The 24,787-nt window shown below is 39.1% G+C and overlaps 1 protein-coding gene across 1 annotated transcript in view; it reads right to left on the reverse strand.

Annotated features, from left to right (window-relative positions):
- arvcfb (ARVCF delta catenin family member b) overlaps nucleotides 1-24,787 on the reverse strand; it is a 302,822-nt gene that overhangs the window by 19,525 nt on the left and 258,510 nt on the right. Inside the window, exon 12 of the mRNA XM_048611754.1 lies at nucleotides 3,102-3,229. Coding sequence (XP_048467711.1) covers nucleotides 3,102-3,229 — 128 coding nt within the window. The remainder of the gene's footprint in view (nucleotides 1-3,101; nucleotides 3,230-24,787) is intronic.

A 24,787-nucleotide genomic window follows, 5' to 3' on the forward strand; every position in this document is an offset into this window, starting at 1 on the left:
TTTATCCCTCATACTTTGGCTGAGCTTTCACAACATTGCTTTATATCAGATATTGCTGACCTCATGTGCTTTTTAAAAAAAATTCAAAGCGCCAGCATTTGCTAAATTTCAACTCATTGTAAAACTTTGATTTTTAATGAAACTCAATTTTCTGAAACAATTGACTTATCAAGTGGAAATTTAAACAGCACATCTCAAAATTTTCAGTAATTGTCAGTACAGCCTAAAGAAAGCCTGAACTAAAGGTTTCCACATTTGCATACATGTATAAGTTATATTCCTTACCACTCCATGATAAATCACATTTTGCTTTCAAATGAATAGAACGACCACTTAAACTGCCTAGGACTAAAAATTACTTTTGAAACAATAACTACACAAATCAACTTGTCTTCCAATGGTTATTGCTGGACCCACCAATCCCCTACAAACCCACAAAAGCTCCTACAAGTGACTGCTTCTTAAAGCAGGCAAGCATGCAAACAACATCTCCAGAATGGGCTCAGCAGCTGTATAATAAAAGCACTTGGTTGCGAACAAGTCACAATTTGTTTAGAAGCCAAAAATTCATGGCTCCGTTTTACAGCACAAGTTAGCTGTAATAGGAAGTGTTTTATGGAGTCCCTGAAACCCTGGCAAGAGTTTCACAGGGAACTTGTGAGAATGAACATAGGCTGCTTCTTGGAACTCTTCAGGTTCCCTGGCTTTGCAGAGCTACAACATCCCAATGAAAGATGCACAGCTCTAACAGCTCATGAGTCAGAGTCATACAACGTGGATACAACCTTTCAGTTCAACCAGTCCATACCGAACATAGTCCCAAACTAAACTAGTGCCACCAGCCTGCTTCTGGCCCATACCCCTCCAAACATTTCCTTTTCATGTACTTATCCAAATGTCTTTTAAACGTTGTAATTGTGCCCACATCCACCATTTCCTCAGGGCTACTCTTCACTTCTTATCTAAAAGAAAGCCTTCTTGATCAACATTGTTTCAGACATTAGCCACTGTTAGCCTGTTCAGATTCCCAGATACATTGTGACTATTATTTTGATTTTGGTTAGAAATAATGGATCTTTACCACATGCAAAGATCTCAAAGTTTTCTTCATTATAGTTATTACATTCTCCTATCTTAACGATAAGAAGTTAATTTGGGGTGCAATGCATTTGCCAATGGTATCCTTCTTTTCCCTACTCTCACTTTCAGCTATTTTACTTTCCCTGTAGGCTAACAGTGCACATCTCAAAACCCCTTGATCTTGTGGGTTGTCAGAGTTGAGTCCTATTTTGATTTTGTCATCACCGAGAAGCAACACTGACAGGTAACCCATCAGCCCCAAAACCAAATGTTGGTCACCTACCATTACCCTAGCTGAATTCAATGGACCAAGTTTGGGACCAGCTTCATTTTTGACAGTGCAGTATCAAATTGGATGGCACATTTAATAACCAAGACACTGTAGATCTCAAAAGGCAGGTTCTTTTAATGTTACTGTTTGTAATCTAACATATCAAGCCACATAATTTGACATAAGAAACTGAACTTCTGAATGCTGTTACTTCATTGCACAGGTTTAGATAAGTTCAGTTAGTTTGTTGTTTTACTTTTTTTTTTAAACAAGAGTTGGGCAGTTTTTCTCCATGGTGTCCCTATGACACTGATTTGAGCATTAACTGTGTCAGATATTACAGAAATCAGGGCACCACTTAAAAGGTCAGACCCATGAAATTGTATGTGCAAATAAAACGGAATGGATTCCTTTTGAGAACTGCTAGTATGTATTTCTGCATTATATTTGTTCTGCATTTAGGTGAATTTATGAGCTCAGACATACAAGATCTGGACAGAAATTGACAGGATAGATGCTAAAAGAAGCCACTCTTTTTAGGAGACTAGAACTAAAGGATCCAGTTTAAAACAAGGGATTGCCCAATTAAGACAGAAAAACAGAACAATTTTTTTTTTAAGATGGTTGGGTGTGCTTGGAAGTCGTTTCATAATAGAGCAGTGTAGTCAGGCTCATTGAACATTTTTAAGACAGAAGTAGATATATTCTTAACTAACAAGGCAACCAAAGGAGAGCCAGGGTTGAGGTCATAATCAGATTAGCCATGATTATATGGAATGGCAGAGCAGACCACATACGTTCATGGATTGTGGGCGTCACTAGCTAACCCAATGTTTATTATCCATCTGTAACTGCACAGAGAGCATTTAAAAGTCTACCACTTTGCTGCGAGACTGTAGTCACACGTAGACCAGATCAGGTAAAGACAGTAGATCTCCTTCCTCAAAAGGAGATGAGTGAACCAGCTGGGATTTTGAAACAGAGACAATATGGATGCCATGGGCTACCTTTGTATTCCAGATTTCTGTTGAAATCCAGTTTCACCATCTGCCATTGTGGGGCTTGAACTCATAGCCTGAGAACATTTACCAAGGGTGTTGCATTACTCATCCACTGCCATTACCATTATGTCTAATCCTACTCCAAGTTCATATGTTTAAGTTGTCTTAAAATTCTTCATGGGATGTGCATGTTGTTGCTTAGGCCAGTATTTTGTTATCATCTCCAAATACCTTGAAGATGATGTTGAGCTGCCATCTGGGACTGCTACAGTAGTCTTTGGCCTGTTGGGACACCCAGTGATTTTAGGAAAAAAGTTCCAAGATACTGACCCAGTGACAGAAGAAATGATTATATAATTCCAAGTTAGGATGGCTTAGAGAGGGGATTTTGCAGTGGTGGTGTGCCCATGTACCTGCTGTCCTAGTCTTTCGAGGTGGTAGATGTCACGTACTTTGAAGGTGTTGTCAAATATTCCTATCCTGAGAGATATATGGAAGGGCTTTTAATTTTTTAAAACTAAAATTTGTGCATGTGACAAACAATATTCCCATAACTACTGTTGTGGCGAGTCAGAAATTTCAACTGGAAAATCCTCGTTATCAAGTAAAATACTGATGCAAGTTAGATGCCTCTACAGAAGAGTTAACCGTTTGAGGCAGTGTGAAGTAGAAAGTGTTATCATTAATAGGAAAATTCCATTCAAAACTGTAAATAATAATTATAGCCTTATTTTTATTACTGCACTCACCGTCCACTGCCCAGCACTTAGGTTCTGTAGAGCACCTGCTGCTGCCTCCAATGTGTTGTAATTTCGACTTTCTGTGAGCAAGGACAGATAGAGTCGAACCACCTCAGGCTGGTAGAGGAGCTCATAACCTGAGAAGATATGAAAGACTTAATTCTCATACAATAATTCACCATCGTTTTCACTGCAAGAAAACAGATATAGGTCTGAGTTTCTTTTACATATGAAGCTTAAAATAAATTGTGAATAAAATTGATGAGCAGGAAGTAAAAATTACAACTGGGGAATGGGGTGTAATAAGTACCGTGATCATGTGTGGCTCAGCCTACATCATGACAGAGTGCTGAAAATTCTTGGTTTTAAAATATTTAGGTAGATGAAGTTAATTAAGCTGGCATTCCTTAGATGAAGAGCGGAATAAATTGATGTGATACTTGGGGTAAGTGTTATACAATAAATTGAGCTCTCAGGACAGAAGAAAGTTAAGTGATACACAGAAAATATGAAGAAGAAACATATTAGAACAGAACAAAATGATATGTAGAAAAGCTGATGGGATAAAGGGAGAAAGCAAAGCATTTTGTAAATGAGCAAACAACAGTCTCAATTAACGATGTAAAAGCAAATTACATGAAGGAACAGCAGAAATACCAAATGAGTATTTTGCTTCAGTCCTTAAGAATGGGATGCAGTAAAAAAAAAAGGATCGAAGGCTGAAAGAGAAGTTGCAGCAATTCATAGATACAAAAGCCAAACCAGAGAGGAAACAAAATTCAGTGGAAAAGGCACTTGGGTCCTGAAAACATGCACCCGAGAGTGCAAAGTCAAGTCAGAGGGGGAAAAGCAGTGAGGCTGACTGTGAGCTATGTATTCAAAAGTTTGGAAGTTGACCAATTTAACATTATTCAAACCAGCATAAAATGTATAAATCAGCTGTAAAGGAGAATGTATGTTTCAATAAGCTGTAATACAAGTTAAAATGAATAACCTGGAAAGCACAGATTCAAGTTCCTTGAAGGACAAAAAGTTGTGATTAGTGCAATTTTTTAAAAACTACATGAATGTAACCGTGCTCTTCTTCAGCAAAAAGTATTAGAACAATTGCTTCTCTCCACAGCCATGCATATTGTAAGTAAACACTTAATTTCCTTCAGCAAATATTTAATTGTAGAGATGGCTTTGAATAAATTCAGAAGGATAGACAAACTAATACAACAGGCAGATGGACGTTGAATGAAATTTGTTCAGTCTTTTGCGAAGGGGAGAAATGAGACAAAATAGGCAGAACATGAGAAAACGTAAAAAGCAGCAGAGGATCAAAGAGACTTTGGGGCTTTAATGAACCAATCCTTCAAACTGGAAATACTAGTTGAAAACCCCCATGAATTCTTGTGTTACAATACAGACAGTACAACAGAAAGGATGCATTGCTAAATCCATAATCAGTTGCTTCCATTAAAATACAACACGTGGAAATCTGAGAAGCATTTAAAATGAAGATGCTTTGTTAAAGTAAAAGGGGGAAAACAAATTCAGCGTTGGTATTAGTAAAACTAAACATAAATTTAAGAACATTGCCAAAAGAATGAAATGAGAGTTCAGAAGAAATTTACCACAAAAATGTGGACGAGTTGGATGAGCAATGACTTCCCAGAAACATGCATAGAAGTTTAACCAAAAATAGCTTTTTTTCCAGAAAGGGGCCTGTTAAATATTGGAAAAAAAGTTCTAAAAAATCTTTTACAAATAAAGGCCAGGGAATTGGAACCAAGTTCATTGCTCTTTTAGAGAACTGACACAGACACAATTGTTGAAAGGTTCCATTCTGTGCTGTAAAATGGTATGATTCTATGAAGATCCCTACAAAATCAAGCAGGATGACTCCAATTAACAATATTTGTTACTTATTCACTGCCAGGATGAAATCTTTGTTGCTTTAAATCTTTTATTCCTCATGACCAGTGGAGAAGTTAAAGTGCCCAAATGTAAACCTTCCTTGAACTTGATATTCATCTTGCATTCACACGTGGCACAACTATGCACCCTGCTAGGCTATTGCAGAGGAAATTAGAAATTAAAAAGAGTCAACCATATTGCTGAATTCTCAATTCTCAATTTCTGAAGAAGGGTCCAGACCCGAAACATCAGCTTTCCTGCTCCTCTGATGTTGCTTGGCCTGTTTTTATGGTTTCAACTGTTTCATGGTCACCACTAAGCTTTCAATTCCAGATTTATTTACTGAATTTATACTCTACCAACATCCATGTCTCCAGAGGATTGGTTTGGCCCTCTGGATTGGCCCTATGGATTACTGGTTTAGTGACATGTGACCACTATGATACCACTTTCCGCATCAATCCATTATATATCACAGCACTATATATCCATAAAACTCTCAATGTGCAAAATGTGAGCAGATGACAAAAGGTGGTCAGAGTTGTCTCCCTCCACAAATGCTGGCAGACCTAAATTGCTTCTGTATTTGTTTCAGATTTCCAGCATCCACAGCATTTTGATTTCATTAAGTTTACTAGGCTTGCTAATAATGCAAAGCTCTAGGTGGTCTTTCCAAGATAAGATATTCAGTGTCATATGCCACCTAACATTTATCAGGCTCATGGTGCCACTAACTACATACTGTTAAGTGAAACAAGACTACCGACACTGCAGATTGAACTTGACAGGATCATAGTTATTCCTCAACCTCAATAATCAGCAAATGACAGTTGAATGAGTTTAAGAAGAATACAAACATAATTAGTGGGTACTTCAATGACAACCATTCTCCTCTTTACATCCAGACCCAATATGAGGATGAACAAGTACTTGGGAAGGATAGCAGCTGGAATAATCATTGATGTTAATCTTTGCTCAATGCTTGCCAAACACTTTCAACAAGGACTTAAATTTCTGATAGTTTTGAAGCCTGTCCAAAATGCGCTTGTAAAAGCCGCCTGAGAAGAGTTCATGTAGCTGCATTCTTTAACCTTAAATACCCTGTCTTGAACTGCCAAAGAGCAGCAGGGTAAATCTAAACATGAACAAATACCATTTTATTACTTTGCTTGAAGTCATTTCTTCCAAATCATATCTTAGACGTTAAGATATCAGTAATCCACATCAAACCCAGATCAAAGGGTCACACCACTGACGAGGAGGTTCTAAACAAACCTAAGATGCTGTTAAATCTTTAATCAGTTAGAAGGTTTCAGTTGATTAATATGCATATGTAAATCCCTGAATTCCTTCGAAGTCACTGTCCTGAGACAACTAAAGGTTTTATCAGTGTAAAAAAGAGGTGACATTTTAGGTCAGACAATGTACGTTAGGTGAGAGGCCTTGTTTAGAATCTGCTTGTGTTTTGGTTTGGAGTCAGACTGGTATTACTTCTAAAAGTAGGAATTTATAAAACGCCACATTGACTGTCTATAAATTGTGTGCTTTTTGGACAAAATAGAATGTATCTGCAAATACAAATTCATCCCATAGATTCATGTGTGCGCTTGTGGGTGGAGGGTTAGGGAAGGAGAAAAGAGAGAGAGAGAAAAGGGAGAGATAGAGAAAAAAAAGTAGAAAAAAAGGAGACACGAGAGAGAGAGAGAGAGAGAGAGAGAGAGAGAGAGAGAGAGAGAGAGAGAGAAAGAGAGAGAGAGAGAGAGAGAGAGAGAGATGCACATGTTGACACAGACATCAAGTTTCTACCCTTTTTATATAATCTGTGTCTGGTACTACCTCTCTCACTAACACTTGAAGGAGTAAGACTCCAAAAGCTTGTATTTTCAAATAAACCTGTTGGACTATAACCTGGCGTTGAGAGATTTCTGGCCTTGTCCACCTCAGTCCAACACCAGCTCCTCCACATCTGAATAACAATCACTACTAAGAACAATTAGATGCTAGCTACAAGTAAGCAGTTATAAACTGTCAGCATATCATAATCAAAACTCTAACCCACTTAAAAACTCCTAGCTACACACAGCAGAAAGGGTAAAATGGGTAATGGACAGAGGAAAAACTGGAAAAACAGTTTAGTAGTCTTTGTTCCCAGATGTTGTTGAGATGATCCTTATCACTCTTCTGCTAGCAAGCACATTGCTTCAGTCAACTTCTGCATTGTTTTCCATCTATCCCTGTTTTCTGAAGTATGTTGGTGCATTTCCTACATTAAAATGTTTAATATTGGAGTTACTGCTGTCTTGATAAAAAGCGCAATGTAAACTAAAGTAAACCTTTATCTGCAAAACGTTGATTTCTGGTAACAGTTTCCTGCTTGCCTTGTCAGATAAAACTGTTACGGTACACAGAGTTGAATTGTTTGTGATGTTAACATGGAATCCCAAAGTTTACATTAGCTACTGAATAAGTTCTGAAAAAATAATTACAGGAAGTAATTAGTCTGTGGCTTTAACATCAGAATATAATTGGCTATTATATGCTGTCAATTCACATGGTGCTCAGTATTAGTTAAATGCAGTAGCAGATATCCCGTCTCCACTGCGTGCCCCCCCAAAAAAAGTTCACTATCCCCTACTACTACACAAACAGGAAGTTGGTATTCTGTCTACAGGCACTTGCACAGTGCTGCTGACATCATAGTTCGCCCATTGTCTGTTCAAAGCTCATCGTCCATTTGCTCATACTGTTGGATACTGTCCTCACAGTCCCACTTGCTGCTATACACAAGATGTGAACATTTCAATAAACAAAACTTCTACCTGAAATAGATATCGAAGTTTTAAACAAATCTGGTCTTTGAAATTAAACTAATTTTAATGTAGTCTTCTCTGATGCACATTGTTACCTGTGGCACCACTGGCAGTGAAATTATAAGCACTGTAATTGCACGTGCAGCGAGTATGGCCCCTGCAGTTGCAGTGGCAGGAAAGTTTACCATAGTTTCAGGATTGAAAACAATGTAAAAATGAAAAAGCACTCGCACAGAAAAATAAACTTTCAGATAAATCAGAGCTGCATCCTGTTCATTGTATTATAACGGTGCCATGCTCAACAAGAATCTCACGTAGGACCAGCCTATACACCAGTAAACATGTTGATTTCAGCATTAAGTGACAGATTGCTGGCATTTGTGGAACTCGGATGTGTACTTATTACCAATGTTCAGCGTCACATTGTCAATGCTGCTTCATGGCAGTATGGCAATATCCTAAACCTTGATAATTATATTTCTTTCTGATGGTGACAATCAAAACAAACTCTGCAGAATTGAGTCTCTCCATCTGCTGTTGAATGTTTCTTGGTATGGAATGCTAGTGCGGCTCTATTTGCATACAAAAGCTCTGATGAGAATGTAGTGTTCTTGTGTCTTGGATCTCTGGTAGACCAGTTTTCCGTCAGTTCAGGTACATAAGTAGACACCCTCTGTAGTACTGATATCGTGACAATAGGGGCTGTTGATAACATCACAAAGCTGTTCTCAATCATTAGCAATTTGTCACTTGGTGCTGAAATCAAAAGTTCACTGCGAAGGCCGCAGCTGTTATAACCAAGCTGAGGAAGATGTGGAACAACAGAAACCTCACTGAGTAAGCAAACTACATGTTCAGCAAGCCTAGATCCCTTGCACACTCCTCTAGGCAATATATGCTAGTCAGGAGAAAAGACTGAACAAAGTTCACCTTCGCTGTCTCTCAGATCTCTAGGAGAGCAAAGGTTGCTGACTCAAAAGATCCTGGAATATGGTAATTCCATCAATGACCGTTCATTACTGAGTTAATGATATATGTGCTGACTCAGCCATATTTATTGGCAATCAACAGCCAAATACCCAAAGGGCTCCTTCATGTATGGTGATAAGCCATACTAAATGATGTTTAATAGAGTTGACTACCAAGATAGCTCTGTTTTTGTTTTAAATCATAGTCTCACAAGCCAAAAGGCTGCCAAGACAAGTCCAGGAAACATATCATAGTGTCTGTTAAAGGTTACACATAGAGACTTGCTAAAAAATATTGTTTGGTTTGAAACAGTTTTGGAGCAATCAGTATCACTTATGCTGTTGCAAATATATTCATGGTAGCAGGGCAGAAATTATAATGTTTTGTTCCTAAACATGTACAAACTAACGTCTCTGTAAATCTATGGCCTCAAGATATCACAAGCACTTCACAACCCATTGAGTACATTTTGAAGTGTGTATCCTGTTTTATTTTCAAGGACATTAGCGACCAATTTGCACCTACAAAGCCCTCAAAGAAAGTCAACAATTACCTGGTCTTTTTAGTGAAGTTGGGTGAAGTATAAGCATCGGTCCAAGATATAGGGCAAACTTCTCTGTTTGCCTTGCAAGAGTACAGTGGTATCTTCCATGTGTGTGTGGGTGGACAGGACTTCGATTTAGTCTCATTGTGATACCAAATTCACAAAATGATCAAAAGTTGCAAAATCATGCATCAAGGCGGCCAGTTTAAGGGAATTGCAGCTTTGTTTCAAAACTGCTGATTTGCTCCTACTGTGAATTTCTTGGTAAAGCTTTAACTTTTATTTTTAGCATTAAGGCTGTCAAAAAACCCCAAGAAAGCAACAGGATTTCAGATTTGCTTTTAGCCAAGAATATTACACAGTTGTCAAATGTCTCAACAATTTCTCAGATAAACAGAAAATCAACATATTTTGTGAAATGATGCAGCTGTTGCATTAATATGGAAGAGCAGATAATACTGCGTACAGACAGTTTTCACGAATTAAGTGAAATCAGCAGGAATCGTATGAAGAAAGGATTTTTTCCGTCTTTCAGAAAATGTAGTTATCAAAATATGTTTTGTGCATTTTCATCTACTGAGTTTTCTATTTGCAGACACTTGTCCACTCAGAAGTCACAGACTCATCTACATGAACATTCTGTGCATAATCAAGCTCAATGTCTAACAATATTTTAATAGGGTGGAAGCTGAAATTTAGCACTATTTTAATGTATTGCAAGAATGACTATAATGTTAAAACACTAAATTTTGGGTCAGCATACTTCTGTCTCAACTTCTGTAGAGAGTCAATGGCCAGACATTAAATTATAGAAAGTAATAACTAAGATACTCATCTCATTATTGCTTTAGACAGGTCTGTCATGCTCCATTAAAAGCAAATACAGCAATTAAATGAATTGTGTGAATACACACCACAATGCTGAAATATGGAGTTGTGACCAACTTTATAGGTACAACTACACCAAATATTTCCAGTTGGAAGAAATAATGAAAATGCGGAATTAGCAGTTAATCATAATAAACAGCCCACAGCTGGACTCCATGAATAGAAAAACCTTAATGTCAAAAATCTGTCAAAATGTGTGAACTGCAATGCATTTTCTTACTGCTACCCACCACAGTTAAGATTGCATCATAAGGCAGAGCTAAAAAGTTTCTAAATTCTCACATTCGCTTCACATTAAACAGTAGTTGCCATGACAGTATCAATAACCCCAGTTCTCCAGCACTGCTTATCTTGTAAATTTAGCTGCATGAGAAGAAAAGTTGCTATTGCAGTATGAAAGCTGTTTCAAATAGCAAAACAAAGAATCATTGGCATAGCTCTCAGAATATTTCTTTCATTGATTTCAGCTTTTTATATTACAAGAACTTCTGAAAGCCCTGGTCAGTGGCAGAAGACAATAATCAAGCATGATTTAACTCCAAATCTTCAGTTGCTGCTGCAGGCTCTATGACAACAAATGGCCTTTCTATACTGAAAGCAGTTAGAATCATAAGACCATAAGATATAGGAGCAGAAATTAGGCCATTCAGCCCATCGAGTCTGCTCCGCCATTCAATCATGGCTGATAAGTTCCTCAGCTCCATTCTCCTGCTTTCTCCCCGTAACCCTTAATCCCCTTGATAATCAAGGACCAATCTATCTCAGTCTTACATGGACTCAATGACCTGGCCTCCACAACCTTCTATGTCAGTGAATTCCATAGATTCACCACTCTCTGGCTGAAGAGGTTTCTCCTTATCTCTGTTCTAAAAGGTCTTCCCTTTACTCTAAGGCTGTGCTCTCAGGTCCTAGTCTCTCCGACCAATGGAAGCATCTTCCCAACATCCACTTTGTCCAGGCCATTCAGTATTTTGAAAGTTTCAATTAGATCCCCCCCTCATCTTTCTAAACTCCAATGAATATAGTCCGAGTCCTCAAACATTCCTCCACATGTCAAGCTTTCCATTCCTGGGACCATTCTCGTGAACCTCCTCTGAACCCGCTCCAGGGCCAGTACGTCCTTCCTGAGATATGGGGCCCAAAACTGCACACAATACTCCAAATGTGGCCTGACCAGAGCCTTATAAAGCCTCAGGAGTACATCTCTGCTTCTATATTCAAGTCCTCTCAAAATAAATGCCAACATTGCATTTGCCTTCCTGACTACTGACTCAACCTGCAAGTTTATCTTGAGAGAATCCTGGACTAGAACTCCCAAGTCTCTTTGCACTTCAGACTTCTGAATTTTCTCCCCATTTAGAAAATAATCCATGCTTTTGTTCTTCTTACCAAAGTGCACGACCTCACTCTTTCCCATGTTGTACTCCATCTGCCACTTCTTTGCCCACTCTCCTAACCTGTCCAAGTCCTTCTACAGCCTCGCCACCTCCTCAATACTACCTGTCCCTCCACCTGTCTTTGTATTGTCTGCAAATGCCCACAGTTCCTTCATCTAGATCATTAACGTACAAAGTGAAGAGTTGTGGTCCCAGCACCAACGTTTGCGGAACACCACTCTTCACCGGCTGCCATCCCGAGAAAGACCCATTTATCCCCACTCTCTGCTTTCTGCCAGACAGCCAATCTTCTATTCATGCTAGCACCTTGTCTCTACCACCGTGGGCCTTTATCTTACACAGCAGCCTCCTGCGTGGCACGTTATCAAACTATTTTGAAAGAATTGTTACTAGATGCCATTTAATGCTGATAGAAGCTATGGGGTTGCAAGTTTTATTTTAAAAATTAAGGACATGTGAAACTGAAAAATTCCCTCCCCAATATTCTCCTTCCAAATCAGACCCTCAGGACGTTCTATTCAGCAAGATGTCGATGACAGGCTAACATGGACAAATTATCTGCTCATCGACCAACTGAGACAAGTGACAGGCAATGGATACCAAACAAAATGGTTATTTCTCCTTTACCCTCAGACAACTCAGCTAAGACTGTCAATATCTCCGAACTGTAAACTTTAGTCAAGACTGTCACATGGACCTCTTTTAGGCACGTTATTATTTCCACCTGCAAGAACAGAGGATAATGGCACAATAATAATGCCACTGGACTAGTAATCCAGAGACCCAGGCCAACAGTCTGGGAGCAGGGGTTCAAGTCTCACCAAGACAACTCGTGGAATTTGAATTCAATTAATTATGAAATTGAAAGTTCATCTCAGCAACTGTGATTGTGAAACTGTTAATGATATCATTAAAAAACATCTGGTTGACTTTTTGGGAAGGAATCTGCCATCCTCATCTGGTTGGCTTGCATGTGATTCCAGACTATTAGCAATAGGGTGACTCTCTGCCCTCTGAAATGGTCTGACAAGCCTGTTCAGGTTTAGTAATTAGGAATGAGCAATAAATGACCTGAAACACAGGACACCCACAAAAAAGTTAAAAATGAGTAAAATTAAAAGTCTGTCTCATTACATGACAAGCCACACTGCATTTTAAAGGCAACTGGGAGTAAGAACACAGGACTTTCCAGAATGGATTTATTTTCTACCAGGCATTCTGAATGGGAGGTGAGACAAGTTATAGAATGTAATTTTGAAGACCTGACTTTTCCAGACTGCTCATCAATGACACTGCACAGGAATGCAAGCTGTTGAGAAATTGAGTTTTCTTTCCTCCACACAGCAGCACCCTACAAAATTTCGTTGTTTTAAAAATCACCTTCAGTTGATAACTTAAGTAACAATTTCATCTTATTGGATGCCATTGATGCGAACTGTAAAAGAATTAGCTCGAACTGAATTTTGGAAGTAACGATGGATTTTGAACTTCAGAAAATTAGGCAGTAATTGGATTCATTCAATACAGAGTTGGGAGGAGATAATTACTACAAAGACAGGTAACTAACTGCTGTTACAGATAAAAAAGGGAGGAGGAAATGTTTGGAATATGATACAAATGCAAAAGGCTACAACTATGATTTAAAAGGTTTCCATTCTGAAGCCTGGAGCATTTGAAACGAACCACCTGAAAATTATTTTAATCTTATAAGAAAATACTCAACACCAACATCACTGAAATAAAGTAATCAGACAGGCAAATATCATTGTATGGTCTTTGGCTCCATTCAAATTCCCTGAGGCAATAAAGGGAGCCCATGCCAATTTGCAGAAAAAAAACTGAACAACATCCAGAATTGATAAGTAGCAATTAACAAAACAATAAAAAATGCCATACAAAAGGTAGGCAATGACAAATACCAAAGATGCTTTCATCATTGCTGTTCACCATTTAATGGCATTATCATAGGAAATTCACATCAATATTCCTAAGAATTGTGATTGGCCAGAAACTCAGCTGAGCTAACCATGTGAGCAAGGATCCTCAACTCTGGACATACTGGCAAGTACGTCATCTCCCAAACAGTCTGCATCACCCTCAAAGCACATGAATTTTGGAGTTCATGTTATGGATTGCCAAAGAAACAGAAACAGTGAATAATTAGGAAGGTTAACCATAGGTTACATAGAGCCTTGATAAGATCAGTTCTGTAGACAGTTTGATCAGTGAAAGTGGCTGGTGTTTGGGAGAACTAACCCCCAAATTCACTCCAACCTTGTTGATTTGGCCAAATTTTGCCCCACCTTCATTGTGGCTGGGTCAGACTCCTAGAAATCCCCATCAAACAGCATTTTATAGGTGCCTTGACAGCAAAGATTTCACACTTCAAAAAGGGCAACCACCTTACTCATTGGCAACGAGGGAGAGAAATTTGCCCAATATTGCCCACAATTCAAGAATTCTAGATCCCCTGCTAAAGGAAAGATGTTGTTAAACTTGCAAGGGTTCAGAAAAGATTTACAAGAACATTGCCGGGATTGAAGGGGTTGAGCTGTAGGGAGAGGCTGAATAAGTGGGGGCTTTTTCCCCTGGAGCGTCAGAGGCTGAGGGGTGACGATATAGAGATTTATAAAATCATGAGGAGTATGGATAGGGTGAATAGCCAAGGTCTTTTTCCTAGGTAGGGGAGTGCAAAACTAGAGGGCATAAGTTTAAAGGTGAGAGAGGAAAGATTTAAAAAGGGACCTATGCAGCAAACTTTTCATACAAAGTGTCGTGCATGTGTGGAACAAGCTGCCACAGGGTTTGGAGGAGGGGGGTACAATCACAACATTTGAAAGGCATTAGGATGGGTACATGACTAGGAAGAATTTCAAGTGATATGGGCCAAATGCTGGCAAATGGGACCAGATCAGTTTAGCAAATTTGTTTGACATGGATGAGGTGGACCGAAGGGTCTGTTTTTGCAGTCTAAGACTACAATTAAATTTTTGAAAAATAGCTATAATCAAGAAAGCAAACCCATGCCTCTACTTCCTCAAAAGGCTAAGGGAAAGTCAGCATGACCACAATAACTCTTAGCAATTGTTATGGATGCACCATAGAAAGCATCCTGTCCAGATGCATCATAGCTTGGTATGGCAACCTCTCTGCCCAAGACTGCAAAAAATTTGAGGGTTGTGAGCACAGCCCAGTCCATCGTGCAAACTAGCCTTCCTTCCAATGGCTCAGTCTATACTTCGCACTGCCTCGAGAAAGCAGCCAACATGATCAAAGACCCCTCCCAACCCGCCTATACTCTCTTCCACATTCTTCCATCAGACAGAAGATACAGAAGTTTGAAAACAAGTACCAACAGATCCAAGAACAGTTTCTTCCCTGCTGTTATTAGAGTTATGAACAGAATTTTCATATTAAAGTTGATCTTTCTCTGTAGCTGTAATAGGCATTCTGTTCTATTATCCTGATGTACGTATGTAAGGTATGATTTGTCTGGATAGTACACAAAACAATACTTTTCACTGTATCTCACTGTACATGTGAATAATCAAATCAAGTTTAGAGACAACACAGCGTGGAGCTGGAGGAACACAGCAGGCCAGGCAGCATCAGAGGAGCAGGAAAGCTGACGTTTCAGGTCAGGATCTTTCTTCAGAATCAGCTTTAGGGTGTCTTCTTTCATAGTTTGGATAGAAATATATAATTAGGTAGCTACAGAATAGTTGATGTTGCCAAAAAGACCAGCAAACAGTTGCTGGGTGCAGGAAAGAAATGAGTGTCAGCGGATTCTAAGTGTGCCAAATGATGTACCTAGGTTTTTTTTGCTGTTGGTTGGAGGGGAAAGGGAAAAACTGAAGTAGATTATTTCTAAACACAAACTGATGACATGGCATTCCATGACAGATGCTGGAATGCAATCCAAATCTAACTGTGCTCTTTGAAACCAATCAAGACCTGGAAATATTTGCATGCTTGGGTTTTCGTACTTATTAGAAAATCAGATTTAATAACTAACAAAAGAAAAGGTCAAAAATAACATGTCAAGAGTACAGAATAATAAACTATGTGGCTATTTTAAGGGCTTCAAGAAAATTCAAGTTGAAAAGGATACAGTATTAATTCCAGAGATAGTAGGAACTGCAGATGCTGGAGAATCCGAGACAACAAGGTGCACAGCTGGATGAACACAGCAGGCTTTGCTCCTATGATGCTGCTTAGCCTGCTGTGTTCATCCAGCTCTGCACCTTGTTGTCTCAGTATTAGTTCCATTTTGGTTTTGTTTCAAGATTACATTTCAATTTGGAATGTGGAAATTATCTATATTGCTATCAATGGGAAAAGCAGAAAAGTATAGGAGCAGAACTTGGAGAGCTGAATAAGGAAGTCAAGAGTATCAAGGTTTATTATTTGCAAAGAATAAAACATATTCAAATGGAATGAAGTACAGAGTCACCTATTTAAGTTGAGGCTCATGAGAAGGGTTGGAAATTAAAAACAAGCTGGAATGCTGATATGAAAGGCCATTAACCTTGGCTACAGAGAGTGGTCACAAGCACAAGATACTGAAAATAAGAAACAAAAACATTACAGTGAAGTAAATTAGCCTGCTTCTGATTAACGTACAAGAACTGAGCAGATGTGATATATTAGAATTGTGGACAATGATAAATGTAATTTGAGTCGTCAAAAACAAAGACTGAACCAAAACAAAAACAGAATCTTGACAACATTCCACAATGCCTCACTTAACCCAGGTATCACAAAAGGGTCAGGGAATGAACCATTATCTTAGAAGCAATAGGTCATGACTCTCAAATTTATTGGAATTCTTCTCAGAAAATAACAGTGCTGAGGAATTAACTTAGCTTTTTGGAATATACATTCTGAAGTTCTGATTAGAACTTCTAATGATGACCAAAATCGACGTTGCTGAACAGTTAAGGACAGAACTTGCAAATTGTGACACGTCAACAAAATCATACAAGCAGCAGTGGGGAAGCTATTCCATCCATTTGAGTTTACCGACTCAGAAGGACCTCAAATATACATTCTGACTTCACCTCGTCAATTGTACCCCTCCCATATTGAGGCCAATCTAACTTATTTTCTCAAATGATGAGTATCTTCATCTCTAATACACTAAGTGACCTTACAGTACTGCAATATTCATTGTTGTAGAAGATTATCTCGATATTTCCAAATTTTTCTTTTATTAGTTTGAAGCCAATTTGTTTTAATTCTGAACTGTCCTATGAAGTACTCCACTGGATGTACATTTTCCATGTCACTTGCAATAGGTCTCCTCATGGTCTTATCTTAAAAATACAAACCTTTCTGAATTTTTCTGATAAATCAGGTATCAAGCAAGAGATCGACTTGAGGCTTAGAACCAGGATTGCTCGCCATACTTGAATGACCCCTTGTCTCTATCATACAAGGAGTGGTCTAAATCACAACATACGCTTGAACAAAGTTAAGCTTTATTTAATGATTTTACTGCACAGTAAAAGCAGCAACATATTGCCTGTGAAAGAAGAGAATGCTGCCTCAGACCAACAGAAAAGCCAATTAGCACAATCACTTCAGATGTGACAATTGCACTTAAAGGGCACAATAAAATGTGACCACACTTCAGTAAGAAGGCTGAATTGACATAAGATTTCTTATCAATCCGAGAGAAGCTGTAATCAAAACTGGAATAGAAACCACGTAAAATTCCTTTCAATTTCAAGAGAAAACAACTCATGCGAAATAAAGATGTAATAGCTAGAACCTAGAAGTCCAACTTACATACTAATGTGAAATTCCTCGCCTTGAAGCCAAACTCCTGACACTAACAACTTCAGCCCAAAGAACTAACATAATTAGCCTAAGCACTGAGATTTTCCCAATACAGAAGAACTACAATGCATATTCCCAGGGACTTCAAAATTATATTGCAGTATTTGCAACCAAATGCATAACATATTTGCCTGAAATGAATGGGGTCATTAGTTGACTTAAAAACAGCTAGATGAAAAGATTCTGCTAAAATAGCATAAGGAGAAATTTTTGACAAAAAAAAATGGCTGATCTTTATTCTATCATCCTAAAGCATAATTTCTGAATACCAAACTTCAGCATTCTCCCTTCAAAAGCACATGACTCAACATCTTTAAAAAATTTACAGGCAATTGATTTAAGCCATGCAACTGCACAGAACTTTGGACCAATACAATCAGAAAGGACTTGCATTACCCTGTTCTTTCTTTCCTTTCCCTTACTTCAGTCTGCCAGCCACATGACATCAAAAGTAAAATAACTGTAAAGTTAAAGTTATAGACTAATTATGATAAAAAGGGATGTCAATGAGCTTCGAAGGTAAATCAAATGCAAAGTCTGCTCATGTAATTATTTGAACTTCAACTTGCTTCATTTCAGGCCATGCCAATTGAATTGCAATGCTCCACAATCAAAAACTACAATTATACGCATGTCTCTCTGAATTACATGGTTTTTTTTAAATAAAGTATTAAATTATTCTGTAAATTCCTGTACAGATTTTAAACCAGAAGTAACCTTGGAAGATACATTCAATGGGACTTCTGGTGGAATCTATGCCTTAGACAGTACTTTCACTGTGGACTCTGGATCCTGACAAACTTTTCCCCTCATAGAACAACAACAACTTGGGCACTTCAGATAAAATTGCATTTGAATTTTTCTTTTGAAAATAAGTGAGCCTGTGGAATTCTTTACTACAGGAGTAGTTGATGCTAAAAAACATTGAATGTATTCAATAGGGGACTAGATACAGCACTTGGGGCGAACGGGATCAAAGGTTATGGGGAGAAAGCAGGATTAGGCTATTGAGTTGGATGATCAGCCATGATCGTGATGAATGGTGGAGAAGGCTCGAGGGGCCACATGGCCTCCTCTTGCTCCTATGTTTCTATATTTTAAGGACCACATTAAAAAATGAAAGAGAGGTAGAGAGATGGAAAGGTTTCAGAAGGAATTCAAGAGTAGCTGAAGACATGACTAGCAACAGTGGAGTGATTAAAATCAGGGGTGACCCAGCAGCCAGAATTGACTGAGAGCTGATACTAGACAACTTTAAAGCTGGAGGAAATTGAAGAGGTCAGAAAGAGCAAAGCCTTGGAGAGATTTGCAAAACAGAAATGAAGAATTTAAAATCACGATGCCCCTTAATTCGAAGTCAATCTAAGTCAGTTAACAGGGACTTAGCGCAAGTCATGGGCATGAGCAGAGATTTGAATGATCACTGTTACATGAGGTAGAACATAGATTCCAATTTCAAAACAAACCTGGTCAGCAGAATTGAGTGTAAGAAAGCTATGTAACAAGTAACAAAAGATTGCCAAATCTGCAAAACCTAGACCGCTACAGTTGTCTAGAAGAATATACGGGAAGATTAAACAGAAAAAGAAAGCTTTTGATGGTCACAAAAACTCGACACTGCGGGTAGCCTAGAGGAGTTACAGAAAGTACATGGATCAGGTTACAAAAGCGATGAATGATAGGGAATGGAAAAATATTAGCAATCCAGACAAAAGGGGAAAAAAAACATAAAAAGCAATAAGATAGTTAAGGAAGAAGTGGGACCCACCAGAAATGAAGAACAGAATCTGTGTGAAGACGCAGAGGATATGGGAAGAATTTTAATTATATATTTTGCTTCTGTACTTACAAAGAAAAGGGATGAAGAAGATATAGTAACCCAGTAAAAGCAGTGTGAAATATTGGACAAAATAATCATAATGAGAGAGGAAGCTTATAGAATCACAAAATCCCTACAGTGTGGAAGCAGGCTTTTTGGCCCATTAAGTTCACACCTCTGAACAGCACCCCAATCAGATCCCCAACCACCCCCAAAACCCAGTTTATAACCCTATAGTTCCCATGGCAAATCCACCTAGCCTGCACATTCCGGGACACTATGGGCAATTTAGTGTGGCCAATCACATAACCTGCACATCTTCGCACTGTAGAAGAAAACTGGAGCACCCAGAGGAAACCCAAGTAGGCACAGGGAAAGAACATGTAAACTCCTCAGAGACAGCTGTCAGAGGGTGGAATTGAACCTGGGTCCCTGGTGCTTTGAAGCGGCAGTGCTCACCATTGAGCCACCGTGAAGCCCCATGTTAGAGCAGTTGGAATGCTTCCAAACGGATAAGTCGCCAGGGCTGAATGGATTGTTCCCTAGGATGTTGAAGGTGGTCAGGGAGGAAATTGCAGATGCCCTGAAGATTATTTTCCAATTTTCACTAGACATAGGTGAGGAATGCAAACGTGGTTCCATCATTTAAAAAAGGGTACAAAGGAAATGCCAAACAATTATAAGCCAGTCACTCAAATGGTTAGGATCAATCCTGAGAGATTGGATAAACTGTCACTTCGAAAGGAATAGACCAGTGGCTTTGTTAAGGGATGGACATGCCTTACCAATCTGATTGAATTTTTGGAGGAAGTGATAAGGAGGATCAATGAGGGTAGCACAGTGGATATTGTCTCCATAGATTTTAGTAAAACATTTGACAAGGTTCCACATGGCTGACTGGTCAAAAAAAAAAGTAAAAACCCATGGCATACCGTGTCAAATTTGATCGAAAGTTGACTTAGTAACAGGAAACAAAAGGGTAATGGCCAATGGTGGCCCTTGCAAATGGAAAGTTGTTTCAAGTCGTGTCCCACAGGACTTGGTGCTGGGACCACTGCTGTTTCTTTCATACATTAATGATTTGGACTTGAACACGGAGGAGGGTCACAATTCAGAAATTTGCAGACGACAAAAATTGGCCATGTAGTGGATTGTGTCGAGGATAGATTTAAGCTCCAAAATGATACAGATCGGTTGGAGGACTGGGCAGGAAACAAATACAGAAGACAGGAGCAGGAGGTGGCCAATCATCCCTTTGAGCCTGCTCCGCCATTCTTCGCGACGATGGCTCATCATCTAACTCAATAGCCTAAACCTGCTTTCTCCCCATAAACTTTGAGGTGGAAGAAAAGTGGCAGATGCAGTTCAACTCTGATAAGTGAGAGGTAATGCACTTAGATAGAGGTCAAACAGTAAAAGGGAATATACAATAAATGGTGTTGTACCGAGAGGGGTAGATGAAGTGAGAGGTTTTGCAATGCAAATGCAAAGGTCCCTAAAAGGTAGAAGTGCAGGTAGATAAGGTTGTACAGAAGGCATATGGAATGTTCTCCTTCATTAGCAAAAGTATAGAATACAAAAGCAGGGATTATAACATTGAAACTGTATAAAACACTGGTGAGGCCACAACTAAAATATTGTGTGCAATTCTAGTCACATTACAGGAAGGACATAATTGCTTTGAAGAAAGTACAGAAAAGATTTGCTAGAATGTTGCAGGGCTGGAGAATCGTAGCTGATGAGATACCGGAGAGGTTGGGTCTGTTTTCCTTGGAAGAGAAAAGGCTCAGGGGGTGACGTGATTGAGGTATCACATCGTGAGGGCAGAGATAGAATAATCAGGAGAAACCTGTTTCCCTTGGCAGCGTGTTCAAAAACCAGGGGTCATAGATTCAACCTAAGTGGTAGAAGGATTGTAGGGGACGTGAGGAAATTTTTTTCAACCCGGAAGGTGGTAGGTGTCTGGAATTTGCTGCCTTAATTAGTGGAGGAGGCAGAAACCCTCTTACAAAGTACCTGGATCTGGACCTTAAGTGCTGTAAGCTGCAGAGCTGTGGGCCTTATGCAGGAAAATGGGATGAGAAAGGGCATCTGGTAGTCTTTGGGTCAGCATGGACACGATGGGCTAAATGGTCTATTTCTGTGCTGTATCATTTGTGTGGCTCATTGGTTCTAAGGTATCAGCATTGGATGAGGGGCTGAGCCAAGGCATGTTACCATGGTGGAAATAGGTACAGGATGATGGTATGAATGTGCAGTTGGAAGTTCAAGATTAAACAATCCCACATTGTGAGCAGTCGAGTTCAACATCAGACAGTTGTCAGTGACAGTAAAGAAATCAGTGGTTAGGAAATGGAGTCTGAGGTAAGGACCACAAACAACAAAATTTATTTGGAAACAATTCCCGCTCATCTAAGCAATTTGACAATTCAGAATCAATGCAGGTGTCAAAAGATGAAAGGAGCTGGGTATTATCAGCATGCATGTGGAAACTGATATGCGTGTTTCTGGTTGATGTCATCAAGTCACAACACTAGGACGAAAAATTTACACCACCACTTCCAAAAATCCACGCATTGTGCATATTCTCATGCTCCCATTCCCAGATAAACCACAGCATTCATGTTCCATTACATCAAAACAGTAAACACATGCAACTCATAATGAGCCAGAAAGCTGTGAGAAGAAATTCAAAAGATATGCACATTGTATAGGTCATTACAGATCTTCAGACTGATTTCCCAAGACATGTTTGTACTGTAAGCCAAAATAGAATGGATTTCAGACATTGAATTGTCCAAAAGCAAACAAACGAACAGTCATGCATTCAGCACATGGTTTACACGAATTCCAGACAAACAATGAGCAATAATCGTCCAATAAAGACAAGCAATGGATTCCAGGATGCTACTGCTTCTTAGAACACCAAAGGAGACTTTAAGTGATTTATCCTTCGCATTTGTTTGCCCCACCTGAGTTCATTTCACTCCACAGCATTTCCAAATCAAATGCTCGTGTTCAAAGCACATGCAACAGATTGGAGCAGGATCAACCTTTCACAACAAGTGACATCTGTTCTAAACTCATAACAGAATTCAAGTTAGATATTTAACCATATGGTTTCCATTTGAAAAGTGTGCCTACCCTCTTCTTAGATCCAACATTCCACAAATAAACTAATCCAGCACAAGAGGGTATTTAGCCCATTCTGGTCTGTGCCATTTCTTCTGTACAACTATCCAATTCACCCTACTCCCATGTTGTCGCCCCATACCTCTAAAAGGTTTTCATCTTCAAGTGTTTATCCAATTCAGTTTTGAAATGAGTTAGTGAATCTGCTTCTATTATCTTTGCAGACTGTACACTGCAGATCAGAACAAATCACTGTGTAGAAATAGGTCTCATTTACTCAGTAGTAAGGGCGTGGAATGCCCTGCCTGCAAAAATAGTAGACTCGCCCACTTTAAGGGCATTTAAATGGTCATTGGATAAACATATGGATGATAATGGAATAGTTTAGGTTAGATGGGCTTCAGATTGGTTTCACAGGTCGGCGCAACATCGAGGGCCGAAGGGCCTGTACTGCGCTGTAATGTTCTATGTTCATCTCTCAATTACCTTAAAGCTGTGCATTCTGGTTACTAATGCTCCTGTCACTGGAAACAGTCTCATTATTTACTCTATCAAATCAGGACTTTGAACAACTTTTACCAAATCCTATCTTGACCGTTTCTGTTCGAATGACAACAAGGCTAATTTCTCCACACACTCCAAATGCATGTTCCTTCATGCCAGCCTAGTATATCTCCACTGCATCCTCTAAGACCTTAGCCTTCTTACTAACATTTGGTGCCCAAAAAATGACCAAAATGCACCAGCTGGGGTTGAATCATTTCTCGAGAAAGGTTCAGCAATAATTTCTTTGCTTTTGCGTTGTGTCTTTACTTATTATGCCAAAGGTCCTCCATTTAATTTTAACAGCTTTCGCAAATACAACCTTATTGAAAATCGTGATATGTACACAACCCTCTTGGAGTTAGGTAGTCTGTTTTCACTGCCGATATTACACTTAAACTAACCACTGTCTGCAAGTATCAACATAAACCTGAAAATATCTAATGAGCTTGCAACATTCACGAGGCAAAACCCTATGTCTTAATATTCTAAATCTTGTTGAATACATTGATGCCATATGAATTTTCTGACTCGTGTCATTCCAGGTCTAAGGCTTAATCTTAAACGCCTCCATAACATTGGTAAAGTACATTTCAGACATGTAGTCCAGCTGAAGGTAGCAACATTTCATTATTTCCTCCTCTTAACTTAAGAGCAATGACCATCTACTGTCCTTTTTAAAAATACAGATACAATAATACAATAATTGTGTACAACAGGAATATGCAGGACCATAATTAAGCATTTTCTTAAGTGTGACCAAGACTAATCGAGTGCACCGTTGCTCTAGTGCCACTACTTCATGGGTTGGAACATAAAATAAAAGGTACCTTTGCCAGCTACCAAGATGATCAATTAAATACCTCATCGAGATCAGGTTTGGAACCACAAGAATAATTAAAAAGGTTGCCTAATAAACACAATTTTGGGCTTATAGTCAAAACAAACCTTATTCAATAACCAATTATTGCATTGTTAACATACACAGTTAGCAATATACAACTATAAATACTTATCCCTACAAGTGTCTTCAAAACACAAGCAAACACAAACCCACATCAAGCAAAGTGGTTTATCAAATTGAATTCACCGGAGTCTAGAAGAATGAGGTTCAGAGAGTGCTGTGGCGGTGGTGCAAAGATCCATAGAAAGCTATGATGTTCTCAGATCTAATGTGATTAGGAGAAACGTCGTCACCCAGAGAGTAATGAGTCTGTGGAATTTATTATGACAGAAAGTGGTTGAGCCAAAACATTCTGTTTTCGATGAAGCAGTAGATAAAGTTCTTGTGGCTATAATGGGGCTTGGGTGGGTGGGGGTGGTGGGATTAGGGTACTGAGCTCAATAATTATCCATGATCATAATGAATGGCAGAGTAGGGTCCTGTTCTGATCTTCTAGGCTTCCATGCAAGATTTCTCTGCAGGGATTGGCCAAAGTCTTTCTTCCACCCAGAAAGCCAATGGCTTGTTCATGAGGACAAAAGGATACACAGTGTACAATGTTCCAGAGTATGTTGTTACTCTAATATTCTGCCACCTGTGGTCAACCCATGCACACAGACACAACTTACTCAGTAAATACAATCTTGAGATTTCTTTCTGAAGAAAAAAATAGGTGGTGAACTGGTGGAGAGGATTTTCTTTTAAAAATGGAAGATCTTCTGGGTAGCTCGTCTCGAGCAGGCACCCAGTCAACTCAGCTGGTTCTTAGCAGGTTTCCCTGCACCTGAACCAGATAAATACAAGAACCTTTTCAAAGCAGTCACCGTTCTAAAAAAGGCCCAGCAGCAGACGACACTAAAGTAGGCAGTTATCACCAGTCATGTGATTTCTAGAAAGTCTTGAAACA

Source organism: Rhincodon typus, chromosome 24, assembly GCF_021869965.1.
Source record: "Rhincodon typus isolate 14 chromosome 24, sRhiTyp1.1, whole genome shotgun sequence".
In the NCBI taxonomy this organism is placed as follows: domain Eukaryota; kingdom Metazoa; phylum Chordata; class Chondrichthyes; order Orectolobiformes; family Rhincodontidae; genus Rhincodon; species Rhincodon typus.